General features: G+C 35.2%; 1 protein-coding gene across 1 annotated transcript in view; it reads right to left on the minus strand.

Moving 5' to 3' along the window:
* The window catches only part of LOC136980861 (rac GTPase-activating protein 1-like), a 41,046-nt gene that overhangs the window by 11,695 nt on the left and 3,364 nt on the right, over positions 1-25,987 (minus strand). Inside the window, exons 2-4 of the mRNA XM_067277061.1 lie at positions 13,162-13,284; positions 12,954-13,095; positions 401-461 (exon numbers count right to left, since the gene is read on the minus strand). Of these exons, the coding sequence (XP_067133162.1) occupies positions 401-461; positions 12,954-13,095; positions 13,162-13,252 (294 nt within the window). The 5' untranslated portion in view covers positions 13,253-13,284. The remainder of the gene's footprint in view (positions 1-400; positions 462-12,953; positions 13,096-13,161; positions 13,285-25,987) is intronic.

The raw sequence follows: 25,987 nt of genomic DNA on the forward strand, positions 1-25,987 counted from the left end.
CCATGCCTATCATTGTTCCTTCACAAGAGCAATGGTTAATATCATCCCTATAAGGGCAGAATTGAAAGACATTACTGTTCAAATCAATTACATCCAAGCCTAATCTAAGAGACCAATATATTAGTTATTCTGCTTGGGTTCACATTTAATGAGAGAGGGAGGTCAAGAACCTGACAAAATTAACTGGATTTCTGGACAAATTGTGAATTATTGAAATAGGATTATTTCATACAGACTATAATAAGTATTTAACTTTTCTGAAAATTTATATATCATTTATTATTTTCTGAATTTATGTTTATGATCTTTGTAAATTCTAGAAAATTATATTAAATTATCAAATTAAGTTTATTCAGATTAGAATTTAATATTAAATTTTGAAAATAAAACATGCTCTTACCAAAATATTTCTATCATTTTCAGCTTTTGATCGCTTTTTCATTTCAACCTCCAAACGATGTCTAAATATTTCAATATAAAAAGATTATATTAATATAAAATTCAATTTAAATTAATTTCTAATTATAATTTGTTAAAAGTTAATATAATTACACCTCACAACCATCTTACATTGCATTATTATGTTAAGTTTGCTTAGATTTTTAAGCTTCATTTCTATATGTTGTCAGAATGTTTAGAATGTTTCATTCTTGCAATAAGTTCTAAACATATTAATTGCTATAATGTTTCAATTTAACTATAATGTAGCAACCTATTTATTATGTTTCATTTACATTCATTATCCTATAATGAACTTATAGTTAAATGAAACATTCCTCACTTCAAGAAACATGTTATTTCACATTTCAAGTTATTGAAAAGCAATCTATTAAATGCAAATACATAGAAATATTTATAAAATCAAACTTTTAGGCTCTATATTTATCCAGGATGCCATTTTTTTCAGGCCAAGAGGAGAGAAAGGAAAATAATAAACTGAACACTCAATTGAGTGTTCAGTATTAAGAGAGTAACCAAGTAATGTAGGTTGCGTGCATTGTTATATTATAAATTTTGAAAAATCAACAGATTTACTTGGTATAAAATTTAAATACTATAGGCATTTGTATAATATTTTCCACATTCATCTGGATAAATGGGATACTGCAACATTTTTTTGACAAAATTTTATTGAATTAATAATTTATTGCTAGCTTCAATAATCTTGCACTAAGGAAATAGTCATGCAATGACTACACACTCAAAAACCAACAAATACATTCATTTATAATGGTGTTTAATAACAGAAAAGAACAGGTAGATGTATCTTTTCTCTGTCACCAAATACAAATTATCTCCTACTTTTTAACACACTACATCCACCATAAAATATATTCCTTCTCAATACCGACTTTAATCACGGGAAATTATTTCGGGCATTAGATTTTCCAGAAATTATTATTTGCAAACAAATTTAACGTATTAACTTATAAACATTTTGGTTACCTTAACTTAGCTGTGTGTTTAAACATTAAACTTATAGACAGGATAGTTTATTAATAGCAATTAAATATTACACATTTTAGATTGCTGTGACAATAACAGGGTTTTCCAAAAAGAATTCTACCATTTTAAATTATTGTAATTATGTTAAATTATCCAAGAATGTCATAATGTACATTAAAACATTGAAAAACTCCAATTTTCACATTTGCCCATTACAATTTTCAATTTGTGCACCTCGGTCAAGTGGCACACATCCAACCAACACACATTCTTCTTGCACTTGTGACAATATATCCATCACCACTGGCTCCCCCCTACGGCAGTCAAATTTCTACGGTTGCTGCAGCTCCATAGTTTTATTCCGCAGATTACTCGTGTTGTATAATATTGAGTGATTCTGATTTTGCAAACTGTAGAACAAAAAAGCCTTCTCTGTTATGAAGTTGCCATTTACATTTACTGCACTTCCTAAGAATAGTACATGTTTGAATGCAGATGGAAGGTGAAACTTGGACAGTTACTATATCAATTGATGTACGTCACATACTTCTCTGATAATTATTAACATAATTACGGTGACGTAAAATGCCGGCATTCACTTTTGTAGACCCTTTATACCTAAATGGCAAAATGTATTTGCCAATGTATAAAATATACCACAAACACTATCTAGGAGAATAATTATGAAATTATTCCAGCATCTTTCTACGCATACTTTGACCAAACAATTTTCTATTTATGAAAATAGAAATTAGGAGAGAACATTGTTCATAAATTCTATATGGACTGTTTATTTTGAGTGGTGTAAGTCCATTTTTTCTTCTTTCGAGATATTTAAACATTTGCATTTTAGTTGATTCAAAAATAAAGTGTACTAAGTTTGACAATATTTCTATGACTTTAGAAATATGTAAGTTGATTGCATAAAGACTTCTATGTGAATTTAACTAAACTAATATATTCTTTCTGGGCCATAAATGGACTTACACCACTTTCATAATTATTGAACTGTAAAATTCATTAAATTTCTATTATGTAAAACTCAATTTCATTTGAAACACATTATGTTTTATTCTGATTTTGTTTATATATAACAAGAAATAGAATAGTGTTGTTTATTCTGAATATTAAAAATATTTACTTATCGTTAAACTATTTTATAAGTTTATCATTATTATGAGCTTATCATTAGACACTGCTTTTCATTTAGGTTCATTACATGGATTTTTTTTCCATTTCATCAAATTGTACATTTGTGTTGGTAAAATTCATAGTTTTATTCCTCTGTTGTAAAGGGCTGTCCATAAACGATGTCCACACTGGAAGCAACTTGTCTTAAGAGAGGGTTAACACCCTCCCTTAAGACAAGTTGGACAAGGGGGGGGGTCGAGCATTAGTGGACATCAATTTATTTCATTAAATTTTTTATACAGTTTATGCATTTTATTATATTCATTTCAAAGTTTCTTGTATGTTTCATTTCCACTTATGGTATCTATCATTCATAAAGTGACGAAGGTTTTAATGGGGGTTGCATTATGTTGGACATCCAAACAGGGGAAGGGTTACAAAAACTTGGACAAACTGGGACAAGAGGGGGGGAAAGTTCAAGGAAAATGCAGACGTAATTTATGGACAGCCCAAGTGCTTAATTACACTGCAGAAAATGGACTTACACACCACTTTCATAATCAATGATTAAGAAATGTCATTTACCAATGAATTTTTAATTGATCAAAGCGTATGGTTATTTTAAAATGCTAAGTGTGAATTGTTTATAAATAAAAAGTTTACACTAAAATGTATATTATGTGATTTCTCAATTTTTTCCAAAACTGGACTTACATATGGACCATTTATTTTGAAAGTGGTGTAAGTAGTAATAAGTTTTTGTTGTAACTACGAAGAAAGCTTCGACAACAAATATATTGACGTTTGGTCTTCCATGCCATGGATCTACTTGAAAAATTTCAATTTTCATTTTGGAAAAACATATTGATTGATATTGTGAATTCTGGTACAAAAACTTTAATAGATTGTGTACACAGCAGGTCTGGTTACTTATAGAAAGTAGTTACAAATTATGCTAGTATAAGGATAAATTATTGAAGAAAATACTTTCATATATATACATAAAACCCAGATCAGCATTTTTCAATTTCCAAAACTATATTTTATTGTATGAAAATAATCTAAATAAAAACTAATATGTAGAGTTTTGTATTATAGACATGTTTCAATGAATATGCATGAAATGCATATATGGTAAAACCTTGTCTAAAACAGAACAAACTGGAAATTGCCTACATGGAAAAAACTTTGGAACAAAGCTTTTTCCATGTAGGCAGTTTCCAGTTTAAATTTGTCTATAAGCCAAATATCTACCTCTCCACTGTGGAAATAACTTTTCTGTATCAAAAAACCTAATTTAACCTGAATGAAGCACTCTTAATATAAATAAATCTTATTTTTTCTTGTAGAAAAAATTAAGATCTTCCACTTGTGGAAGAATTAGTAAATTTACAACAACAGGTATAATGATCACCTCAAGGTGATCATTATACCTGTTCACACGATGAGAGGATCTAAGGACATAAGGTATTTGTTAATATTAAACAGGAATAGCAAATCTTTTTAAGAATTGAGAATTTTCACAATTGCAGGCCTAGGAGTGCTATTTCCCCTTTGAAAAAGTGAGAGAAGTGAGTTAAAATACAGAAAAAAGTGAATAAAAAATGAGTGCAATAGTGACAAAACAAAGTGAAAACACAGAAGGAAAACTCAGCAAAATAGCGGTAAAAATTGTTATTTTCTTTTTATTCTGTTACGGTTAAACACATTTTAAAAATTTCTGTATATACTGTAATATAGTAGCCACTCGTTATATCGCGTTTTTTTGGTCCCCCAAATTTTAAAAGCATTTGGGTCAATTAATTTTAAATTACCAATTGCCACTGAATTTCTATTTGCAACGAAATACGCGAAAGAGCTAAATATGCAAAACAGGTGGATAGATCGATTGCCATTTGTTTCCTTTTGATATAAAAGTTGTTTATTTATTAGTTTTAAGTACAGTCTCCTCATTTACAAGTTTCTGTGAATTCGAAATTTCATACCTTTATGTGAATTAACGGTATTGCGTCAATTCACAAAAAGGTGTGAAATTTCGAATTCACTGCATAATGTGTAAGGAAAAGATCGCTTTAATTCTGAACGAAAACTTTAAAATTTTTATACAGTAGTAACTTTATTTTGCTTTTTAGAGAATTTTTACTCTAATTTTTTAAGTTTTGATGTTCTATTATATATTCAATATTTATTTTTTTAAATTTTCAATTACAGCATTTATAATTTTTATTGAAAAATATAAACTACACGAATTTCTAATAAGCGATTTATATAGTACTGTATAATAAAATCGCAATTGATGTTTTGTTTTTATATCGACAGTATTTGTCTTTCAATGTCATTGTTAAAGAATAATGCTAAATGGGCGTTCATGGTTTCGATGTTTACGTAAACGTCAATTAATTCGATATAACCTACGAATAAAATTCAGGATTGAAAAACTAAGCTTATTTTATATCAGAAACACTTGCTGATGAAAGAATAGAGATTCCATAGCATGTATAATCTGTTTAGTAAAAGCCCAGAATTTTTATTACTCGGTTATATCGCGTTTTTTTTCTGTCTCCCGATAACCAGTGGCTTCTGTATTTCCAGTAAACCATGAATACTTGAAAAGTCTTTGGCTTTTGTAAATAATCAGTCATGAAAGATGATGTTCTTTTATTAACATTATTCTGCATGTTATTAGCTTCCTTCTTTTTCGCTTCCTCTTGCTTTTGAACACTTAACACTAATAAGCATCACACGTGCTGCTTGTACTTCATTCATGTTCTTGCTGTTATTAGCCTTCTTCAGTTTTTTTGTTTGCTGCTTCTAACAAAACTTGGACTGTCGCATATATTTCATTTTCTTCTACATTTTTCTGATTTAAACTCAGTTGCAGTTCCATAATCTTCATATTACGAACAGCTTTCTTTTGTTGTTCTTCAAAACATTTCTGTGCTCTTTTTTCCGTTTCTCTTATTCTTTTAACTTCTTTTCATTTTCCAATCGTTCTTGATAATTTCTATGCACCGAGGAAGCTAACTTCAGTCGTCCTTTGTAATAGGTACAAGGTGTGGGCTTTCGTCATACATGTTCAGTCCCTCCTTAACAATCAAAAGTGAATTAAGCATTCTTTCCAACACTGATGCTCTATCAGGAGAAAGTGCCCGACATAAAATTGATCCTATCTCTCATGAGAACGGGATTTTCAATGCTGATTTCACTAATTTGGCTATTCTCGAATATTTATCATTTTCCGAAACTGTTTATTTTTTAATGCTTCGAGATAGGCCGGATGGCCGAGCGGTTAAGGTGGTAGCCTACCGCTCTGGGGGACCTGGGATCGAATCCGAACGGGTCGAAAAATCCCCAGGAATTTTTCGGGGGGTGGTCCGTTCGGATATGTCGGGTCCCGCCCTTCACCACCCGGTCGCCCCATTGTGGGCCTGGCCGAACCCATAATGGGCCTAAAAGAGGTCCTCTTAGTGCCCACAGGGCGGAAAGAGTTAAAAAAAAAAATGCTTCGAGATGTGTAAATTTTCATTTCAAAATAAAATAATAAATCTGAAATAAATATACAGTACTCCAAATAATATAAGTAAAATAATATTTTATTAATGATTTCATAAATAAAAAAGAACTTTTTCCTGCAGATGAATAAAAACCAACATCGTTGCAAAGTTGTTAACCTTTGGGAAGCGCGTGAAAATCTTTCTCACAAGCAATTGCGTGTTGTACTTTTTACAACACTTCGAATATTTTAATTTATTTGGTAAATTTTATATGTAAATATGAATTTACATTTTCGTTTACTTTTTTAGTCTCTCAATTAATGCACAATTATAATCGGCATAAGAGAAGATTAAAAAATGGATATTTCACAAGCAAAGTAATCACACATTTTATGAAAATGACACTTACTATATGGAATAATTATACTTTTAGTCAATTTAAACATACATTTATGGGAAGATGTAGATGTGATTTAACGTTAACAATATGCTATGAAATCATTAAAGTAATTTTATTAAACTCAAGTTTATGAAATTATTTAAAGATAAATCAAGTAAAAAAATATTTTTGTAAACGACAACTCCATAACCCGATTGTTAATTAAAACCAAATAATCTGCCAAATTACTGGGCTATAACCAGGATAACTAAATGGTCAGAAACAAAATCTTTTTTAGTGGTAGGAGGTTACGCTACTATCTCGTGTTAATTTTAATAATTATATATTTTGAATTTAAAAGCGGCAGCAGTGTTGTCAGCTTGAGAGATTAATCCCTCTGCGTAATGTGTTTTCCCCTGCAAAAGGACTTTAGTGATTTTCTTAGAAAACAGCCAAAACCGCAGGGATGCTGCTTAGAATACTTATTTTTAAACTCTGTAGAAGGAAATGCAATTCGGATAAGGTAGATTTTGGCGAATAATGAAAATATGGCATGAGTACATAACTTTACTCAACACTGGCTTCTGAATTTGTAATGAGAGGGATTTTTTAAGTGCATAAAAGATTTTTTTAAATACGTTAAATAAATTTTTGTTTCCTATAACCTAACGACACTGAGCGGGCAGTTGCAATTTTGAGTCTGCTCAGGGCCGCGTATTTTCTTCTAAAAAATTCTATTCTGATAGTCCGATAATTCGGCAATTCGTTTGGCTTTAAAATTATTTTTTGTTTTTCCCACATCTTAATTAAGCACGTGAAAATGACCAAAAAAGTGAGAAAAGTGAGAAAATGACCTGAAAAGTGAGAAAAGTGAGAATACTTCAGAAAAGTGAGTTCAAGTGAGAAAAGTGAGCGACTCCGAGGCCTGCAATTGTGAAGTTTCCAAGAATCAAGTCGAAGACAAACATTGAATGCAATTTGTCGAAAACAATGGGATAAAATAGCACAGTACCACTAATTTTCCTCGTAAAGAATACTTAATAACAAGATCATTAACGGTGTAAGTAATTAGAGACTGAAGTAAATTATTAATTAGAGTATTAAAACTCCCCAAGAAGTCAGATCACAGAACAACTTGGTCACTATTACTGTAGGGTAATTTGGATTTTATGGCCAAAGGAGACATTAGTTCTTGATACTTGAATTAGCTTGTTCACTGCTATCTTATCAGCTCAAATTTCACATTTGAAGTACTTGAATACCTATCACAAGTTCTTGGAAACATTGAAAACTTAAGAATCAAATAGTTCTCAATTCTTACATTCAAATATTTTCATCTTTTAGCTGTGACCACCAAATTAATTTAAATTAAAACCTAGTAATAAAGTTTTTTACATATGCAAAAATGGGACACAAATATTTAATAAACATAATTATGTGACATTTGGTATGGTTTAAAAAAAGTGTACTAAAACCTGTTCAAACCTGTCAAAATGAAAAAAAAATTTAGCACAGCACAATTCCAGTTTACACAGGTTTTACCATATAAACAGGGATGCACAACCTTTTGTGAAGAAGGGCCAAATTAGGATTAAGTTTACTGACTGGGGGCCGGACCTCCAAGCGATTAATGCGATGGCTGAGATTAAATGCTGGCAGCAATCTTCTTGATGTCTGGTGTAATGGCAGATGTTGAAACAACCAGCAGATTTTCCAAGTTCTCGTTGGTTAACCTGTTCCGTGTTTTGCACTTGTTTAAATTCATAAGCGAAAACGCTTGTTCGCATACATAGGTACTGCCAAACATGCTTGCACAAAATCGAGCATTGTCTTTCAGTTTTGGAAATGATGTATCTGGCAGTTCTTTGTAGAATGTGAGGAGATTAGAATTTTTGAACTGTGATTTCAATTCATCACTGCACTGGATGTCTATCAACTCAAGTTGGACATCTGGAGGGGCGTCTTCCACTTTCACATCAAATGGAGTTGAAAAAAGTTGCAGATAGATCTTGTATTTCTGGAATTCACCAAACCTCTCATTGAATGATGTAAGGAGGGTGTTAACTTGGTCAGAGTAATCCATCTTCATATGTGGGTATTTCTCTTTCATGGCCTTGCAATGTGGAAAGTGTGTAAAGTTCTCTGATTGCATGTGGGACTTGAAAAGTGATAGTTTGGTCATAAATGCATTGATGTTACTTGTCAACTGAGAAACAAGTTGCATCTTTCCCTGCAATCCCAAATTAAGGTCATTTAGATAAGCAGTAATGTCAGCAAAAAAAGCTAAATCACACTGCCATCTTTGTTCCTCCAAATTCCTTGTAGTGTTCCCCCGTTCTTTGAGGAAAGTGATAATAGGCCCCAATAGCTCCACAAATCTCTTGAGGACTGTTGCATTGCTCAGCCAACGAACTTCAGTATACGTGGCAGGTCAGCATAATCAGCATCTATTTCTTCAAGAAATGATTTGAAGAGTCGATGGTTGCGTCCATGACGGCGGATTAAGTTCACAGTATGTAAGGAACCAAGTCCGAGCGTTATTTTTATTTTACTTTTATTTTGCTTATTATTCTATTTTTGTTTGGGGCTTATGTTTTGTTAGGACGAAGGTTTCCTCACCATTCACCTTAAGTATTTAAAAAGAGAAGAAATAAAACCCAACTACCGACGAAAGAAAAGCGCCATAAGACTCACGCACATTTGCGCTCCCCGAGCGGCAAAGAATAGGTCCGCACCAAGAAGAGGGGGGGAGAACCCACAAGCACGAAATAAACTCGCTAAACCTTAAGTAATAAAAACGTCCCGGAAAGAATTGTAAAAAACAAATAATGTAAAAGGTTAGTGAGTAAACTGTCGGAAAAAGGGCTGCCAGACGATGAAACACGTTATTGTTAGCATTTAAGTATGTAAATGAGGGGAGTGACCGCATTCAGAATTGTGACGTCACCTCACACTATAAATCCCGAGTCTCAAGTGAAGACGGAGAGGTGAATTCTGATAGCAACGAGCTTGGTGAGCTTCGCAGCAGTAATAGAGAGGTGTCCGATAGGATCTCGAATAGTTCCAAGGTGATTTGAAGTGATTCGAATTTGGATCGACAGTCTGAGAAAGTCTTGAGAGTTTGAGGAAATAGGTTCCGAGTATATTGAGGTGACGATTAGGATCTCTAGTTTATAAGAATTATTGTTATAAGTTAAGCTTTTTGGTTTTGTCGGATTCCCAACGGGAATAGAGTTAAGTTAGACATAGATTTGAATCGAGAATTGTCGGGTTGACTTTGTTGAATTTCTTAGAATAAATTATTGTTTGATTTTTTACTAAATATTGTACATAGTTATTGCTAAACGACTAATTAAATCTTTGGTTTTTTTTCTATTGACAAATATTGTCTTTAAGCGTGCACCGAATTAAATAAAGTCCAGGCCTGGCACGCTAACGCGAATCCGAGTAAAGTACCCGGTAGGTTAACGGTTGTTTCCGACACGGTAGAGTCGATAATCGTTGTAAACTAAAATAGTACTTTACAAGTATCATAGACATCTTTCAGCAGACGTTCAAATCCCAGCTTCTTTGCACAAAGTTGCTGTTGGTGAATTATGCAATGATACTGGACTAACTCCTTTTGCCTGTCCCCAAGGTGGTTTTTCAGCAAAATGACCATGCCATTCTCACATCCAACTATAGATGGTGCTCCATCAGTGGCAATGCTGGATAGCTTGTCAAAGTCCAGTGCAGATTTGTTGCAAACGCTCAATAAACCAGTAAGTAAGTCAGCACCAGTTGTATGTCCGGAAAGTGATGCCATGCCAAGAAATTCTTCATTCACAATAAAATCTAGTGAAACACTTCTAATAAACACAATCACTTGTGCTGTTGATGATATGTCAGTGAATTCATCCACAGCCAAAGAAAAAAATAAGCACAGTTTGCAACTAAAATATTAAGTTGGCCAGAAATGTCTGATGCAGTTTCCGAGATTCTCCGTTGTATCGTCATGCGGTTAAGACTGATTGTTTGAAAACACTTTGTCTTCTCAGGACACATCTTCTCACTTGCAATGATAAGACATTTTTTTATCATATCGCCATCTGTGAAAGGTTTCCCATTCTTGGCTATTAAAGCAGATATTTCTAGGCTGGCTTCAACAGCTGCATCCAATTCTCCAGATTGTTTCTTGAACACATTTTGTTGGCTGATTAGTGATCGTCGTAACGATTGGATTTTCCGTTAGCGTTCCATACCTTGCAGAAGGAAATCCTTGTGTTGGCTTTCATGATGTCGCTTCAGGTTGAATTCTTTTGGCACTGCTACTATTCCATTGCACAAGAGGCAAATAATGCTGTTGTTCTGTTGCACAAAACAGTACTTGTTAGTCCACGCTTCTTGAAATTGACGATTCTCGCGATCGACCTTGCGTTTAATGCCCGGCGCCATACTGTTCACTCTGCAAAACAATGTCTCGTTGTGCCGAAAATTCTGAGCCCCGCAATGAATCGTGTTTGAGATAAGGCAAGCTAGACTACCACGTGCTTTGTTCTGTATCCACTCTGACCAAAGACTAAAGAGGCGGGGACAGAGACTATTACGCACACGTGACAAATGGCCAGGCAGGTCTTAATTCGTTCGACCCCTATCCGGGCGTCTCCACTATTTCTCAGAATTTGCGAGTCAGATCGTCAACATGCCAGGTGCAGCAGGACACTAATCATCATAAATGTGGTTACCATTCTTATCTAAATTATATTTATGGCCCGTCAGTTTTACCCCGGTGTTCAGAAATGAATCAAAAGTGATTAACGCGGTGCAGCGGAAAATCTGAATATTTTAAATATAATAAAATTGCGATATCTCGTTTCAAATTGGCGCTAGAATCAATCTGTTTTTTGTTTTCTGTCACAAATATATCACAGTTTACGACTGTTAAATTTCAAATAAAATAAAAATTAAAAAGAATAATTTAATTTTAAATTTACGAAAAAAAGAATGTAAAAATAAAAGTAAATAAAAAGTTCCAATTAATTTACTACTTAAATAACTTAAATATATCTGTTTTCTTTCAAACAAAAGAAACCGCAGCTTTCTAGCTACACGGAATCATTTTACAACCCTCTTTGTTGACCAGTTTATGGCGTGACGCGGTTTGTAATAATTATTAAATCCAAAATATTTTAGTGCAAACGGCTTCCTTTCAGTCATAATGACTCTATTCCAATTACAGTATTAATTTTCTTGGTCCAACTTAATAATAATAAATTTGATGCGAAAAAATTTTTTTCTATTCTTAGTCTATGGAGAGATATTGTTGTAAATTATCGGTTGTTATAGTTTTTTGTACATTTCTTTTTGAACTCTGGTTAGTTTTTTCTAGTTTGAATGACATTAGATTGACGAATAAGCGTCTTTTTAGAAAAGATTGATTCAAATTCGACTATACCAATCAGAATCTAGAATGTAAACAAATGCTAAAAAATTGTTATTTTCATAGTTTTTCAGTGCTATTTTCACTTATTTTTGTTATTTGACGCTATTTAGACGAATAAGCAAGTTTTCCGAAGCATAAAATTGAAGATTTCCCGCCAAAATAGAAACTTCCTGATAACATCGGAAATGACGTTCTTACATCATTTTATTCTATTTGATTCTTCAAAAAATCTTTATAATACTATGTATTAGACTTAAAATATTCGATATCTAAACCAGAAAGTGTTAGCTAGAAATAGACTTATTTATAGAACAACTCCCCATTTCTCACTTCAGGGAAAGTTATAAAACAGTTGGGTGCTAATGACTTTGTGAAAGGGAAAAGTTCTACACTTAGAAACTTGGAAAGAAGGGATTTGGCCTGTACCGTCCACGGGCCGCATAAACATTGATAAGGGGCCGTATGTGGCCCGCGGGCCGCAGGTTGTGCACCCCTGATATAAATAATTTTTCTGACATAATTGATAACGCATCAATCACTTTGATCAATGATACTAAGTACTCCAATTGATACCAAATCAAAAATTAATAAGAGCAAATGTTTTAAATATAATTTATTCATAAGATTAATTGGAGTGCCAGCTAATGAATGGAGATGTCAATTTGAATCACTTCTATTTCCTTCAGAGTATCAGACTGGGTTATAAATTGTAACTTGAAACACAAAGCTGTAATGTAGCAACAAAAAATCCCTTCTTATTTATTTGAAGAAAAATCTATTGTTACTATTATGTTCCTACTAATTCAATTTTTGTTTATATATCAGGGGAAAGGTAGCTCTAGAGGCACAAATGCTTATAGAAGTGTGTAGCATGAACCTAGGAGGTGTGCAAAGAGAAGCAAAGACTAATGAAAGTTAGCTGTCGTTCAAATAGTTTACTCAAGGATATGTTGACATCTAGAAAGAAATACTTAGCACAATGACAAAACCTGATTAAAAAATATCTTAATGATAAAATTTTCAAATCTACACTTGATGGGTTAATTTTATTTAACACTGAAAAGTATAAATTATGTATTACCTTGCATGCTTAAGTTTTGTCTCGAGACCACCAATTTCGGCTTTGGCTTTAGATAACTGTTTCTGTAATTCCATAATTTCTATTTCAACCACTTTCTTGTTGTTTTCATAATTTTCAAGTTTTTTGAGAAATTTTATAAAGTCTGAAAATAAAATTTCAAGTAAGATCTCACAAAACGCGTGATATTTACTACGACCGATACACGTACCCGATTCCAGGCCTTCTGTCAATACGGAAGTATATCGACACAGGTCGTCGTACTGCGCCAACAGAGACAACTTTGCGGCTCCGGGTGCCATTTCAGAAAAACTTTATATCCGACTCCAAGTATCTAGAGAGGAAAAAGCCAAAAATATTAATCACATGTTTCTACATCTTTCTAAATGCAAACGGTTCTCAATTTGCAATATCTTAATTTCCTTCTTGTGACTTTTCTTCCACAGTAAATTTCATTTTCACACAAACTAACAGTTATCAGTCAGTTATGTTTTTATCAGAAAATAAAGATGGGAGCTCTCCACCTGCCATAAGTTAAAGACTATATCTTATTTGAGTTAGAAATGTATACAATATTAAAACTAATCCAAATGTAACACCAGAAAAACATTTAATGTTGGAGTCAAGTTTCCTTTGTAGGCTATATTCTGACATAAAAATATAAAGGGAAGGTGTGCTCCATTCAAATAAGTCAATTCCAAATATTTATTTATGGCATTTAAGTCAGTGCCAAAAAATTGTTTTTTTTGTGTTATCATATTTTAATTTAAAATATTTGTTAAACTGCTGTACTATGTAGTCATCTTTATAGTTTAAACCTAAGTAAATATTGTAGCAAACTTTTCAGATGCAAAGTTCAACTAAATTTATATTACTGTTGTAGGTTTGACCATTTACTATGCATTCATCAACACCACTCCTATCTTTGACACAAAATGAGTCCCTTGGACGACTCGGATGCAATATTTTGGATTTTTTGTGCAGTGGTCACGAGACTAAATCCTAGCTCGAAACCAAAACGAGTGGCTCGAGTATTTCGGTACAAGTTGGTATTTTCAGTTGAAAAGTTTGACATTACTAGATGTATAAAAAAAATTATAATTTCATTAAATTATTAGTGTTATATATTTTATAGTTTCAAAGATATTTTACATGTTGCTTAATGATTCATTGTCAATAAAAAAAGTAGTCATAGCACAAAGCTATAAGTAATGCATCACGACCATTGATTTCCATCTGTAAACAAACTCTTCCAAGTAATAGTTCGTAGAAGGTTAAAGAAAAAAAAAAAAAGAAATCAACACTCATCACAAACAACAACAACAACCAGGAAAATAGTCATGTGATTACAGAAATTTGATATATCAAAAGTGATGGCATCAACTAGTTCACACTTAGAAATAACAACCTTTTATCTTTGATCCATTACTGTGTTTCTGCATATACAAGAGCAGTCTGTCTTATAGACTGCAAAATATAATACCAATTTTGCCCAAGTACTTAAAGAAAACTCATTATTTCAAAAAATAGTTCTAGTATAAGAATTATTTTTAATAATGTCAGAGATGTCACTGATTAGTTACTGAATCTACATTTACATAGCAAAGCATATTGTTGCCAACTTGTTTTAGAGACTGTAAGGGCACCTTACAATCTAAAACAAGTTGGCAACAATATGGAGTATGCTTATAAGCAGGGGTGGGCAAATACTTTAAAGCGCGGGCCAAAATGAAATTTTCAAAATGTCTCCCGGGCCGGAGGACTATACCGCGTATGCTTTGCACAAGCGGATGTTTTGGATGGAGTTTTTTCCCTGCCCAATTTTTTTTTTTTTTTTGACAAAAACACTAAGTATCATTTCAATTTGAATAAAATATGTCACGTAATTTTTAAAGAAATATTATTATAAATAAATGGCTATTAGATAAACCAGTCAATGAAAGATTTTATTTTGTTACTTATTTATGTCTTAACGATACAAATTATTTTATATTGACACATAGTTATTACAATTTAACATTTATATTGCATTTCGTAAATATAATAGTAAATAGAATTCAAAAAAGAAAAGAAAAACATCAAACGTTAAAATAAATATTTAAAGTTAATGCGAAACGTGAAATCTCGAATGTTCATCTGACATTATTTCTTCAAAATTGGGTTCCAAATCACTTGTAGCAATCCTTAATACCGAGTGTAGATTTTCGTCAGTAATTTGTGATCGATATTTATTTTTCGTGGAAACCATTAAAGAAAAAGTTCTTTCACAAATATATGTCGAACCAAATAAAACAAGGTATTTTTGAACATAGTTCAAAAAATGTTTGAAATGTTCGTTATTCAAAGCGCCATAGAAAGCACTCAATTCGTTTGAGTGAAAATTTTCTTTTAGTAAATTATTTGATTGTAAGTCAATTAGTTCTAGTTGAATTTCAACAGGAGCTTCTTGCACATCGAAATTGAAAGGTTGGCTAATTAATGATAAAGGTTTTTCAATAGCTTTGAAATTTTGAAATCTTCTTTGGAATTCAGAATGCAGGTCTTGTGTTATTGCACTATATTTAAAAAAATCTGTATTTTTCAATGATTCTCGCCGTGCTTGCAATGAGGGGAAATGATTTAATAATTTATTATTAAAGTTTTCAGCAAATAAATTGAGTTTTGTCATAAATGCTTTGACGTTTGAGTGCATATTGAAAGCGAATTGGTTTTTCCCTTGTAGATTTATATTTAGTTCATTCAAATATTTTACGATATCTACTGAAAACGAGAAATCGTTTAGCCAAGCCTTATTTTGCAATTCAGGAAAATCATGTAGTTTTTCTTTTATCGACAAGAAGGATACTATTTCATCAAGCAAATATTGAAATCTGTCCAAAACTTTACCAATGCTAAGCCATCTCACTTCAGTGTAATAAGGAATTTCGTAGAAGTCACTTTCAATTTCTTTCAAAAATTCAACAAACTGTCGATGATTTACGGCACGTCCTCGGATAAAATTCACAACTTTGGTCACAACAGTAACGACGTGATTCAATTTCAAAACTTTTCTGCATAGCACTTCTTGATGAATAATGCAGTGCAAAAATAATATATCGTGTTCTGGTTGTAACTCTTTTACTTTGTCGCGAATTCGTTTAAGTAAGCCTACATTTTTCCCTGTTAAACTAGGACAACCATCCGTAGTGACGCTTACTATTTTATTCCAAGTTAAACTTACTTTAACTAAACACTCTTCAACAGCGAGAAAGAAGTCTTCACCAGTAGTTGTATCTTTCATTGGATGCACACTAAGAAGTTCCTCGCTAATTTCACATTTCTTGTTAATGCCGCGAATAAATATTAATAATTGACTTGTATCAGTAATATCGCAGGACTCATCTAAAGCCAGAGAACAATAGGTAAAATCAGCAATTTTTGTTCTTAGCTGGTCAAGTAAGTTTCCTGAAATATTTTCAATCCGTCGTACTATTGTTCTTCTCGAAAGGCTTACATTTTCAAAAATATGTTTCTTTTCAGGACAACATATCTCCGACACTTGTACCATGCATTGTTTAACAAATTCTGCTTCAGAAAACGGCTTACAGAACTTAGCAATTTTGTGTGCGACAACATAACTTGCTTTTGTGGTAGATTTCTCTATATTACTTTGTTTGGTAAAAATATTTTGTTTCTTATTCAAGTTTTTTGCTAAGTTTTCTGCTACAGTTTGAAGTTCTTTTAAAGAAAGTGATGCATATTTTGGATGTTTTGTTGTAAAGTGCCTGTTTAAATTGTATTCTTTGAAAACAGCAATTGTTTCCTGACAAACTAAACAAATTGCTTTCTTATTAATGTTTGTAAAAAGATATTTTACCGTCCAAGCTTCATTGAAGTTTCTGCATTCCAAATCAACTTTTCTTTTTTTAGATTGACTCATTTTACAAAGGTCTACAAATAAATAATTTAATTAATACAATAAAATAAAACCAATGTTTTAAAATTTTACTTACAAAAAGTCCACTTTTTCAATTTTATATTTGCAAACTAATATTAGACTCGAACAAAAAAGAGTATGCGATCAGTGCTAACTCAAAATTAACAATACGCGTGGTGCCACCTGTCGTCCCTCGAAAAGTGAGAGGAGTGCAGCATATGCCGTCCACACATGCATTTCGAACCTAGCGCGATCTCCTTTGTGTTCGACGATTTTATTACGCCTATTATATATACAGTACGCACACTAATAATGTTGATGTCAACAAAATCTCATAAAAGAGTTTAAAAAAATTTGCGTGCGGAATTTTTCAACGGGCCGGATAAAATTAGCAAAAGGGCCGGATCCGGCCCGCGGGCCGGCTTTTGCCCACCCCTGCTTATAAGTAAAGGAAGATCCATTTCAAAAATGGAAATTGCTCATTTTCATTTTTGAAGCATGCTCTTATTTACACAGAAATACGGTATTCAGAGAAATTAATTTTTAATAATCACAGCAATAAAAATGTTTTAAACTTTTCATATAATCAATAAAATGATAAAAGGTTAAATTATGAAATCAGAATAAATTTAAAAGCCATAAAAATACTATTACAGCTTAAAATACCAAATTTGTTTTGCTTTTATATACGGGCGGCCCTCGACTTTCGCACAATTTTAAAAATTCAACTTTTTAAATATTTGACGATAATGAAAAAACTTGCTTCAATGCAGAACACTCATACACTATAAAGTGTGGCAGCTTACTCTACGTTCTCGGACACACATTACTTTCTACAATAGCAGACTTCTCAGAACTGTAATCACTACTTGTGTTGTTGCGAGCAAGAGGTCAAAACAGTTTCAGTCTTGCATTAGGGCATGTGTCAATGTGTTGTGTGTTTTGCCATTTATTTGTTTATGTTTAAATATTTCGTCCTTACAAATTGATAAACATGAGTGAGAAATGGAGAAACTGCAGTGTTGATACGAACAAAAAGAAATTAAGGACTCAAACTTCATATGATTGAGACAAAGATGGAAATAATTAAACATTCCGAAAATGGTGAATCTCTTGCTTCGGTTGGACATTTGTACAAAGTAAACAGATCTACGATATGTTCAATTTTTAAAAATAAGAGTAAAAGTAAGGAATATGTTCTTGTGGAGATATATCTTTAAAGATTGTTTCCAAAGACATGGCATGTTATAGAAATCTTTATCAAGAAAAAAAAGGCCAGTATTAAACTAACTCTTGACAAGTTTATAAGGAAAGCACCCGAAAGCACTTAAACACGTCTCGTTAATTTCACTATGTATACATATTGATAAATACTTTAAAACACAGTTTTTGGTGCATATTTTTTTACATCCCTCTACTTTTGAACATTCAACATTTGCACACGCTTTCGGGAACCAATTATGTGTGAAAGTCGAGGGTCTGTATATACAAGCATTCACATATACAAACACCACCCAAGTAAGTAATATGAATCAACACAAAAAAGTAATAGGAATCAACATAAGAATACTCATCACCACTCCAAACAATTCATTAGAGATCAGAGAAATATGATTGTTTCATTTATGTCACACTTGTAATTTGTAAATATTGCACAATTAGCATTTATATTTAATAAACAATTCCAATTCCCAGAAAAACACTGATAAATAAATATTTAATAAATAAATATATTGTGAAGCTTCGGAAGTGGGCCTACTATTTGTGCAAATAAGAAAATTTTTTTTTGTAATTTTTGTATAGAAGCAAATAATAATAATTGTTGTTATTATAAATTAACGTTGTAAAAAGAAACCGTCAGACAAGAAAAAAAATAGTTAAACGAAAAGTGAATATTACATGTCCATAAAAGGACACGTCTGTAGAAATTTCTGAGAAAGTCATTCTTCTCAGGTTGAAACAATCGATGAATTTGAGTACTTAGATCGAACATCTTCGGTAGGAATCGAATTGTCAGTCGATGTTGACTCATCCGACGACCGGGGTTCCGATCTCGTTACAATGCGTAACGAGGGGGGGACCAATTAGAGAGCGGAGGCAAATCGACATCGACCTATCGGAATGTTCGATCTGGGACTCAAAAGAAAGTTATAAAAACCCTGAGAAAAAGGGATGTGACGTTCTCTCGGTCATTAGTTCTCTCGGTTCTTGGCTCTTAGAGCTTTGTCTCGCGATTTTACGACGGGGTTTTTTTTTCCGTGATCTTCGGCAGTTGGATTACATCTCTTTTGGAAGGTCACCCACTCCCTTGGATTTGTCACCTGTAATTTGAATCGTCCCTGCTTCCGGAACTCTCCCTCGAGAAGCTGAACAGTGCGCCCCGGGGCCATCATACTCCTGCGAAACATCGGAGGACTTTTCTTGTGGACTTTCGATTCCGAGAGAAGGCCCAGAAGACTCGAACGCCGCCGCTGATAAAAGTATATTGTAGTTGTAAGCACCTTTTGTTATATAAACGGGTTACGAATGAAAACCTGTCTCTTGAGAGTTTCTTTCACTCCCACACGTGGATCGTGACCGCGCGACATTCTGACTAACGCAGTCGTTCGGCAAACCTCACACTGGTGTCAGAAAGCGGGATCATTTTGATTATTTTTGCAACAATTGCAAACAATTTCAGTCCCACAATAATTGTTGAGGCAGCCGAGAGAAAAGTGGGAAAGAACCATGGAAACAGAGACAGGTTTTCCAGCGCCGACTCGCGACCTAGGAGGCGGCTCGATTAGCGCCCTTTCAGCTTTTAGTGGGATGATACCTACCTACTCGGGAGACGCGGGGCGCGTAACAGATTTTTTCGATACGTTAGGGGAAGTCGCAGGATTAGCAGGTTGGACGCCTAGACAATGTTTAAGCATTGCTAAGTGTAAACTAACAGGGATAGCGAGAGATTTTGCGTGGCGCGACCTCCAAATGAAGGAAGTAACGGAGTACGCAAGCTTTAAACGCTTAATGATAAGTAGATTTGACCGAGAACCATATTCTATTAGGGTACAGAAATTCCACGCGTGTACGCAACGCAAAGATGAAAGAGTTCAAGAATTCGCCGTTAGGTTACAAACGTTAGTTAGCGCGATAATTGTAGATCGAACCGGGTCAAACGAGCAAGAAAATGCCATTATCAAACGGTGTCAGCAGCAAGAATTGGACGAGAAGCTCCGCATTCAATTCTTGCACGGCTTAAATGAAAAAATGAAACGTAACGTAATGACCCATGACCCAGCTACATTTTCGGAAGCGTTAAAAATAGCGATAAGAGAGGAAACAATAGAGCAATTGACTAACAAACAGCGGAATTATATAGGAAACGTAGAGGAGTCTGCAGAGAATTCCCCAACGAAAGCCGACGAGACAAAACCCCATAAGGAAGATGCATTAGAAGCGAAAATAAGTCAAATCGCTAAACAGATAGAAACGTTAGGAAAGAGATTAGACAATCGGTCCTCGACAACGCAAACAACTAGTACGCGAGCAGGAGAATCCAAACAAAATAGACGAATGCCATCACCCGCGTTACGAGGGAGACAGGAAGTAGGTAACCCCAATACCCATTCGAGCTCTCAACGCCGATTCGCGCAGCCGCAGCGCTTACAACAACCGCGTTTTCCTACAAATAACCGATCGTCATTAAATTATTCTGCCCAGATTCCTTCTAGACGATACTCCGGATATAATTCATTTCCTTGTAGGCCGAATTTCGAATGGAGACCAACAAATTATCGGCGATCTACTTCAAATTGGTTAGACAGTAGAATTTATGCGTCGCCCCCACTACCCGATTGGTATGGAGAAGATACCTTCCCTCCGCCCAATCGAGGGGAGTGGAGAGGAAACCCTAACACTCCAGAATGGCAGGTTCCTGTTATAAATAATCCGTTTTCGCCGCGATATCGGGAACAAATGCCAGTCTATCGAGAACAGTATAGACAGATAGGACCTAGGAATGATCAGAACTCTGAATATTTGCCTTTTAACCCGACGCGTTACGCGCAAGGCTGGTTCGTAAACAACCCTAATGCCCAGCGGGCCTTAGATAACGCGACCTTTCCTAAATACTTAGCGCTGCCCAGTCCGGAGGAAAGCCTTCGGCAAACAAATAATGTATCACAGGAGTTAAATAAAGATAGTGTAAGGTTTAATCGAGACGGAAGTAGAATAACTTCGGTGAAAGCAAAAGAACAGCGTCGAGATTTAGAGCAAATAGTAGATTATCCGCGCGAAGCTACTCGTTTATCGGGTGTCGGAGAATCTAAATTTATAAATGAAGATTTACCCCCTTGCACTTTAGTTTGTGAAATCGAAAATAAAAGAGCGAAATTAACAATAGACACAGGCGCGGCAGTTTCTTTGATATCAAAAGATTTCTTTTCGAACTTACGCGAGTTAAAGAAAGCTGAAACCAGAGAGGTAGAGTTACTTAGTGTCACAGGACACACAATAGAGACGCTCGGAAAATTCGATTTAGCATTTAGAATCGGGCAATTGAATTTTAGACACGATTGTTATGTAGTGGACTCCAAAATAACAGAACCTAATGACGGGATCCTAGGTAGAGACGTGATTGAGAAATACGACCTTACGATTTCGATAAAAAACGCGAAGCTTATTTTCCCTAGCGGTAACGAAGTTACATTCTGGGGATTAGCGAACCTTCATAATAATGTTAATAACCCACGTAACATGAGTAAGAATGACAGCGAGTTTGCAATGGTAGAAAGACAAAAGAACGGGAAGGATAGTCTATGTCAAGGAGATTTGAGGGATTTAACCCGAACAAACGATTTTAGAGAGGGTAGCAAAGTGAGTAAAAGAAAAAAACGAAAAGAAAACAAAAAAAATTTAGAGCGAAGAGTTGTAGAAAAGAGCAGTCAAAAGGAAAATGACCAGAGAGTGGTGGTAGCAAAGAACGACTCCACCATTCCCCCTCGGTCAGAAGTCGTTATAGAAGGGAGAGTATGTGGCAAGCACGTTAATAGACAGATAGGTGTAGTTGAACCATGTCCACTTGAAAGGGAGGATCTGATAGTCGCTAACGTGTTAGTGAAGGTCCCCAAAAACGGAACTGTTCCCATAAGGATAATGAATGTAAGCACGCAGCCCCTAAAGCTAAAACGAGGAAGTAAAGTAGGCGCATACTTTCAAGCGGAAGAAGAATCAAAGGAGGAGGCGAAACAAGATAGGATATCTCGGGTGGAAGAAAATCCCATGACCAGAGCTCAATTTGCTAGTTTATTTGATTTGAAGGAAGTAGGTAAGGACAAATTAACCCCTTTAATTGATTTATTATACAAATATCAGCAAGTATTTGCAAAGCACGACTTTGACTTAGGGTATTGCGATTTAATTCAACATACAATAGAAACAGGAAACAGTGCACCAATATATCGTGCTCCTTATCGCATTCCGTATGCTCAGCGGGAATTAATGGATAATCTAGTAAGCGAAATGGTGAACAGCGGGGTAGTCGAACCGTCCAGCTCCCCGTGGTCGGCACCAGCTCTTTTGGTAAAGAAACGTGATGGAAATTGGAGATTTGTGGTAGACTTTAGGCAATTAAATAAAGTAACAAAAATAGATCCTTACCCTTTGCCCCTCATCCAGGAGTCATTAAGCTTACTTGGGAAGGCAAAGTATTTTTCCACAATGGACACTTTAAGTGGGTATTGGCAGCTACCCCTGAATCCCGACACGAAGGAAAAGACCGGATTCAGTACCACATCAGGACATTACCAATTTAACCGGATGGCTATGGGACTTTGTAATGCAGCTGCAACCTTTCAACGGCTTGCAGATCTGATATTAACGGGTCTAAAACACAAAATTTGCTTAGTCTATATGGACGATATCATGGTGTTTAGTTCTGACGTTGACTCGCATCTAGAACGCTTAGAACTCGTCTTTCAACGCCTAGCAAGTGCTGGAATAAAACTAAAGCCAAAAAAGTGCAGTTTTATGAAGCGACAGATAAAATTTTTAGGGCACGAAATCTCGGAAGAAGGGATTCGACCCGACCCCTCGAAGATCGAATGCGTGAAAAACTTCCCTCGACCAAGCAATGAGCGTGAGGTGAGGGCCTTTTTAGGATTAACGGGATACTATAGGAGGCACATTTTTCAGTATGCAAGAATATCTAAGCCTTTGTCAGACCTGCTAAAGGCAGATAACAAATTTCACTGGACCAAAGAACACGAAGAGGTGTTTGAAAGGCTTAAGGAAATTTTGGTGTCTGCTCCCCTTTTGCGATCACCAGATTTTGGTAGTCCTTTTATTTTGGCAACCGACGCATCGAACACTGCAATTGGAGCCGTATTATCGCAGGAAGACGAGCGGGGTGAACTCCCTGTAGCCTATGCTAGTCGGTTACTCAAGGAAGCCGAAAGAAACTATAGTACAACAGAAAAAGAGTGTCTAGCAGTTATATGGGCAATAAAATATTTTAGACCTTATCTCTATGGTAGAAAATTTAAAATCATAACTGACCACAGACCGCTTAGATGGCTAATCAACGTCAAAGACGAAAGTTCAAGGCTGAGTCGTTGGAATTTAGCATTACAAGAGTACCAGTTTGAGATCATACACCGTCCAGGAAAAGCACACGCTAATGCGGACGCATTAAGTCGAGTACCTATAGCTCCAATAATTGAGATGCACCCAATATATAGTAAGGCTCAGATTCGGGAACAACAATCGGAGGACCCTTTTTGTAAGGAAATCAGACGACGCCTAACAGAAAACCTATCCCCGTCGGAACAGGGTCTGAACACAGATGGTAGCGAGTTTTATTTAGACGCAGATCAAATCTTATATCATAGAAAGACAAACCCGGAAAGAAACGAAACTTGGGACAGATTAGTCATCCCTAAAACTTTGGTCGAATACGTTTTGAAGTTGTTCCACGATATTCCAAGTTCGGGACACTTAGGCGCGAAGAAGCTGAGAAAAAAATTACAGACGCAGTTTTATTGGCCCGAAATGAACAAAGACATCATACATTATTGCCAGACGTGTCAGGAATGTAGTTTGCGACGACGTCCTCTACACGGACATCAAGCTCCCTTACAAACATTCCCTAAAATCACAAAGGTATTTGAGAGAACAGCTTTAGACATACAAGGTCCTTTTCCTACCTCTAATAATGGCAACAAGTATCTCTTAGTTTTTGTAGATCACTTTTCTAGATGGGCAGAAGCAGTGCCATTACCAGACGTTACTGCTAAAACCGTCGCCAAAGCGTTCGTTACACAAGTGATCTTACGACATTCAGTCCCCAAACAATTATTGACTGATAGAGGTGCAAATTTTACTTCGAAAATGATGCGAGAAGTTTGTGATCTCTTGCACATAGAAAGACTTCTCACCACTGCATACCACCCACAATGCAACGGCATGGTGGAACGCTTAAACAAAACCTTAATAGATATACTAACGCATTATGTAGATAAAGACCAGCGCAATTGGGATGAAATGGTTCCTTACGCCCTATTCGCGTACAACACCACCGTTCATTCCAGTACCAACGAGACGCCATATTATTTAGTGTACGGAAGAGACCCAATTTATCCATTTGATGTCGTAACTGAACCCAACCGACCGAGTTACGATATTAGCGAAAATTATGCAAGCGAACTGAGGGCGAGACTAGCGATAGCACACAAGCTGGCCCAAGAACATGCAGAAAAAGCCGCACTGGATAGAAATGCGTATCAACAGCGAAGGAATAAGCCCTACAAATTTTCTATAGGCGACAGAGTTTTCGTAACGGAAGTAACGGTTCCATCGGGATTAAAGCGAAAACTAGCTCCAAGATGGCAAGGACCCTATAGGATAGTAGCGGAGACAAGTCCGGTCGACTTTATCGTCCAGCATGTGCATAACGGGAAAAGGATGCACACTCACGCTAACCGGATGAAGCCCGCTTTGGCGCGTATGGAATTCGGATCTTTTGCGACGGACGAAACTAAGTCCGAAGCAAAGGCTACCGAGTCATCCGCCTCAGAACATCAGTTGCCTATATCTAGAGACCCTTGGGATGAATTTATTTTAGAATCAATTCAGCCGGACCAACTAGACACAACAGAAACGCTAGTACGCAACCAACAGACATCCACTGCACAACCTTCACATAATTATGCCCTTAGAAGTCGGGGATCTGTGCAAGAATATCCATGGGTTCTTCCGACCTCGTCAAAAATCACACTACCGATTGACGCGATGGGAACAGACGCGGAAAAAAGTAGGACTTTACCACAAAGCCAGGGTCATGAGCGCTTGCCGCCACCTACACCTATCGGACTCTTCAAAGATTGTAAATGGTAGTCTCTATCACCCAGCAAAAGAGACTATCATAAGAAAAAGAGGAGGAGTCATTGACGATTAAAATATAAATGAAAGTTTTGATTAGAGGCAAAAAAACGGGATTTTTATTTTTATGTCGCGAACCCAGAACTATTAGTTATGTCAACTTTGTAAACCTTGAACGTGAAATTTTCTGTGTACACCAGCGTTTTACGAGTTTAAAATTGTCGCGAGAGAAACACGAGCGCAAATATCTGTCATAGATTGAGTAATTTATATAATCGGAATATGAGGAAAATTTTTCCCTCCCATTTTTAAACGCGTGCAAAACAACTGTCTGTCACAACCAAAGCAACCGTCAAAAGAACCGATTCGGAAGAAAATGACGATATTCGAAAAGAGAAAGTTGAAATCATCATCAGAAAAGGTCCAAGAAACGTCGAACTTTCAACAGAATGAGTCAAAATTGAAGAAATTGTCATCTTCGAACTGTATGACCTCGATTAGTGGTAATCTGCATCAACTCTGATGACAGATAACTGTCTCTTGTTCAGAAGACTGACATCTAGAAAACTGGTATGTCTGAGGAGAAAATGGGGAACACACAAACTTTCACTGTCTGTGCAGACACCCCATCATACTCATACGATTCAGAACGGAAATGGAGTAGTCCACTCCAAATGTCCAAAAAAGGAAGAAAAACCTTTTTGTTGGAAAACTTCGAGAGAAAGGAAGAAAAGCACACCTACAGATGACACGTGATCTTCGG

The sequence above is a fragment of the Centruroides vittatus genome, unplaced genomic scaffold (genome assembly GCF_030686945.1).
Source record: "Centruroides vittatus isolate TY-2023 unplaced genomic scaffold, ASM3068694v2 contig_727, whole genome shotgun sequence".
Taxonomy (NCBI): domain Eukaryota; kingdom Metazoa; phylum Arthropoda; class Arachnida; order Scorpiones; family Buthidae; genus Centruroides; species Centruroides vittatus.